We start from the raw sequence: 4,874 nt of genomic DNA on the forward strand, positions 1-4,874 counted from the left end.
TGCTGACAGGTGACTCCTGTCAGAGGACCTGGGACCACCTGCTGACAGGTGACTCCTGTCAGAGGACCTGGGACCACCTGCTGACAGGTGACTCCTGTCAGAGGACCTGGGACCACCTGCTGACAGGTGACTCCTGTCAGAGGACCTGGGACCACCTGCTGACAGGTGACTCCTGTCAGAGGACCTGGGACCACCTGCTGACAGGTGACTCCTGTCAGAGGACCTGGGACCACCTGCTGACAGGTGACTCCTGTCAGAGGACCTGGGACCACCTGCTGACAGGTGACTCCTGTCAGAGGACCTGGGACCACCTGCTGACAGGTGACTCCTGTCAGAGGACCTGGGACCACCTGCTGACAGGTGACTCCTGTCAGAGGACCTGGGACCACCTGCTGACAGGTGACTCCTGTCAGACCGATGCCTCGTCCTCGAAGACTAAACAACAAGAACAACAACTTTATAACATCTGCAGATGATAATCTCCTTCTAAATTACAGACCTGCAGATTAGAACCTGCTTGTTGTGCATGAAGTTAAAACAATAATCTGCTTGTCTGTTTGTGCAGAAACACTTCTGAATATTTTCTAACTAAATGTTATAAATTCTATAAACAGTGAAAAAAATCCTCTTCTACTTCCTGCTGGTTACTGTTCACTCTGACTCGTTTCCTAATCCCAAGCAGAGATTAGAACGTCACTTTGCTAAGGCCCACAGCATCCTGGTGTGTTTGTTATTAGCCTGTTAATAAAAATGTTTTCTAAAGCTGCTTTGTTAAACTCTGAGGCTTCGCTCAAACCTTTTTAACCTTTTCCAAACGCTCAGCTTTACAGACACTGAAACTTTATAAATCATTCAAATATTTCGTACTGTTTATAGACACAGCAGTGTGTGCTGAACATGGGAAACACCGAACACAACGACTGAGTTAAGCTGGATTATAAAATCCAGCTCTGGCTGCAGATTTCAGGCGGTCTCTCTCACTGCGACTCAGAAAAARGGGCCAATCTTTGAACCTTCGTCCTGAATGGACCGTTTTAGAAAATCACATCTCGTCTGACCCGCCTCGGCTCGCTTCATTATCCTTTCTCTGTGGCGTTTCTGATTTAATCCAGCTGAGAACATGTAAGAAATTAAGATTAACTGCATGGTTTGCATACGTTTACTGTGAGAGGAGCAGCTRGTGAAACTCCCGCTCTGTGATTTCGTTTTGAGAAATTTAGATCTCCCACAAATAGACTTTCCAGAATCCTGCTGGTTGTTGTTTAAAACAGGTGAATTACCAGTGTTTCCAGTTAAAGGTCAGTCTGTTCTGCTGGGAACAAATACAAACTGAAGTGTCTCTCAGCACTTAAAGTACTGCTCAGAGAAGCTGGCAGGTCAGTCATTATGTAACGTCTTCTCTGCTGCAGCTGCTGCCTTCTCTGGATGCATTTATTAGTTTTACACCTCAGCGCTCCGAACAAGCAGAGCAGACAGATTATTAAACAGATTATTTCACAGGTCGCTGCAGAAACTGGATTTTACCTTTTCAGCAATTTGTACATATCTGAGGAGGAGTTATAAAGCCAGTCCACTTTAACTGTAAATATGTTGATGTTTAAACTCGTCAGGCTGGCTTTACGTTTGCTCAGAGGCTTTACTGATTGATGAATTGTTTTGTTTTGTTTCCTCCAGGATTCAGTCGTGCTGCTTGAATCACCAAGTAAAAATAAAAGGCAGAAAACTGCAGCCAGACTTAACGTTTATTGTTTAGTTTTATTTCTTGTGCGTCTGTGAAAAGCTGCTTTTTGTTTGATTTGTTCCCAGAATGCATCATTAATTATTCTGTATATTTTGTGTAATAAATAAAAGGAAAAGAGAGCGTCCTCGTCTCGTTCTTTTTTTGTCTGAATATTTTATCTGTCAGGTGCCTCAGCCGAGCGGGGAAGGTAAAATCTGAAGTTATAAAACAGATGAGAACTGATTTTAGGTCATTATGTGAAAATGAATCCTAGCTGTGGTGGCCATCTTTAACTGTGTGAGTTTCTGAATGTAAATTCAGTGATTAATCAGTTTTTGTCAAAGTGTATTAAACTGCTGTGTAGTTATCCGAGTGTGTGGTCTGTGTGTCTTAAATTCCAGCTTATCCATCGTCAGGTCTCAGAGGCAGCAGGTCCACCTGTAAGACCTCCAGGTGTTCTCAGAACTAGGGTTGGGCAGTATTCGCAAAATAACTAATCCCCATTAATTGTGGTATTTGGCCGATAACGATTAATTTGACGATTAATCCCTGGACACACTTATGTCCTAGTCACATGACTAATTTAGTGGAAAAGATTTGCTCTTCATAAAATCTGTTCCAGATTGTGTCAAAATTACAGACATCCACAGGTAATTGTGAGCCATCATCGAAATGAGGATTAAGTCAAATTTGGTCAAAATGACCTCATTACATTTTCAGYTTCTTGTCTTTAAAAGCTACATTTTGATACCTGGATCATCCTGATATCATAATTAAATCCATATATATGACTTAATTTGTCTTGTTGGTTACAATAATACATAAATATTTGATCTTAATCCTAATTTTATCTCATTTTAATGAGGAATTTTTGATGTCCTTATAAAGAGGAAACCTCAAATTATATTTGAATATTGAGATTTCTCAGCTAAAAAGAAACAAAACTTTACTAACTCACAGAGAAAATCTCTAAATTTTAAGGAGTTTTTCCTCAAAATCAGGTTTTTTTTGTTGCTACTGCTCAAAAAAGTGCTTCAAATTTAGTTTTATGATTATATTTCAGACAGTTCATTCAAATGATACATTAATAAGGCTTTTATTCATTATATTTTGACAAAAAGCTATTTTTGTTAACATTTTAGTCAAAACACTATATTTGCCTATTTCTTCTTATACAACTTTTGGACTTAATCCTCGTTTCGATGTGACGGCTCACATATACATCAATTTTTTAATTGTGTTGATATAAATAAATTACAGAACTTTTTTTAGTGTTCATCATACTTAAAGCGGAGAGGAGCACCGAGCAGACTGACTGGAGAAATATCCAGTCAGTCTGTATGGTGGCATTAATCTTAATCATCAACCGCCAAAAAATAATCGATTAATGTTTTTCTGACAATCGCACATGATACYATTCTGCCCAACCCTACTGAGAGCAGAGAAGATGTATAATGCCTGCAGACAGTTCTGAGTCTACACAACAGAACCAGAAAACCTGTCAGCACAATGACAGATGTCTGACAGCACAAAGGTTCTGGGTTCAATCCCCAGTTTGGACCTGAGGTCTTTCTGTTTGGAGTGTGCATGGTCTCCTCGTGCTTGTGTGGGTTTTCTCCAGCTACGATTTCCCCCCTCAGAACAAAAACATAAATAGGCTGCCTRCTGGCCCAGYCCTCCRTAACAAAACAGATCTGTGATCCCAGGTTAGCCTGCGTAAATAAAATAATAAACCTTTAATCATCCCTCTTTAACCTTTAATAAACGGATAATAAATAAAAACCTCCAAAAGGAGGTGTCCTGAAACCACCTCAACCATTATCCCCCTTTCCATTGTCATCTCTTCCAACGAATCACAACCTGCGACAGGACCCTGCGTACGGTTTCCCAGAACCATCCTGGGGTCTTTCTGAATTCCTCTCTTGCTRGAGTTTTTGCATCCGCGACCATCAAACCCCTCTGTCCTGGCTCGTCTGTACATGTTCTGGTTCTGGATTCTTCTTGGATAAGCCCAGACTTGACCAGCCTTTCTCCTGGCTGCGATTCACCAGGTGAACTCCACAACAGGCTGCGATCAGCCTCAGGCCACAGCTGAATCGGTCACGTTGACTGAGTTAGATCTGTTTTTGTGTTTTAAGTTCTTTAAACTGGATTGATGATTTGAAAATGTACAACCAATGGTCACTTTCTGGATGGATGGACATTATTAACCCAACATTTTCATCCCTCTAGATTTAAAAAAGGATCTCAAAGGTGATTTAATTTTCACTCCCTCTCATTATAAAAGGTTTCCAATCAGGAGCTTAAAAAAATCTGTTTCATTTCCCCTGCAAAGCCCAACCTGCTGCAGTGGAGAGTGAGAGAGAATAAAAGCCGGTGTTTGAGTGGGGGGGTGAAATGCCGAGTCTTTTTATAGAAGAAATGTGGAGGACTGCTCACTTTTGAAAAGCTGTTTATGTAACAGCAGACAGCATTGTTCCACATGAGAGCCTGGTTACAGCATCACATCTCACACCAGGGCTTCTGGCATTTCACTCTACCTGAAAACATTTTGTTCAGCTGTCAGGAGTCTCCTTTTATCAGTCCTGAACAACAAAAAATGACATCATTTCCCTTCATCTGTCATCTGTTTTATAAAATCTGAATCCTTTTAAGAAGATGGGGTTAGTTTCTCATCAGTGTTGGCTACAGTTTTTTTGAAACAAAGATGGATCGATGGATTGGGGCCTTGTACTCAGTAATGAGGGCGTTGCTTCAGTCTGTTGTGGTGAAGAATGAGTTGAGTCTTGATTCACTGGTTCATCYACATACCAGCCCTCACCTGGTCATGAAGAACAAATCATGACTGAAAGAACAAGATGGTGGATACAAGCCGCCATTAAGCTTCCACCATCAGCTCTGACATCTGTGGAGACTTCAGAAGCTGTCAGGTGTACTGGGATGTCTCCCTGWAGATGTTCAGGTCTCACTGGGAAGAGACTTTAGGGTTGGTCCCTTCAAAAACCTGTCATCAAGGCAAAATCGAGTCCGAAATGGACGAATCTTTGTGAACAGTTTGTATATTAATATTATTCCTTTAGGGATATAGTATGTGGTGCCGTTTGTAAAGTTACACAGTCAAAAATTACCACCAATATATTTGTTTTATTTAACC

At 41.0% G+C, this 4,874-nt stretch overlaps 1 protein-coding gene across 1 annotated transcript in view; it reads left to right on the plus strand.

Moving 5' to 3' along the window:
• Positions 1–1,865, plus strand: part of trim37 (tripartite motif containing 37) — a gene marked incomplete at its 5' end in the record, with an annotated part of 32,443 nt that extends 30,578 nt beyond the window's left edge. The window contains 1 exon segment of the mRNA XM_014026256.1: positions 14–1,865. Coding sequence (XP_013881710.1) covers positions 14–52 — 39 coding nt within the window.
• Between the last annotated feature and the right edge of the window lie 3,009 nt (positions 1,866–4,874).

This window comes from Austrofundulus limnaeus, unplaced genomic scaffold, assembly GCF_001266775.1.
Source record: "Austrofundulus limnaeus strain Quisiro unplaced genomic scaffold, Austrofundulus_limnaeus-1.0 Scaffold538, whole genome shotgun sequence".
Lineage (NCBI taxonomy): Eukaryota > Metazoa > Chordata > Actinopteri > Cyprinodontiformes > Rivulidae > Austrofundulus > Austrofundulus limnaeus.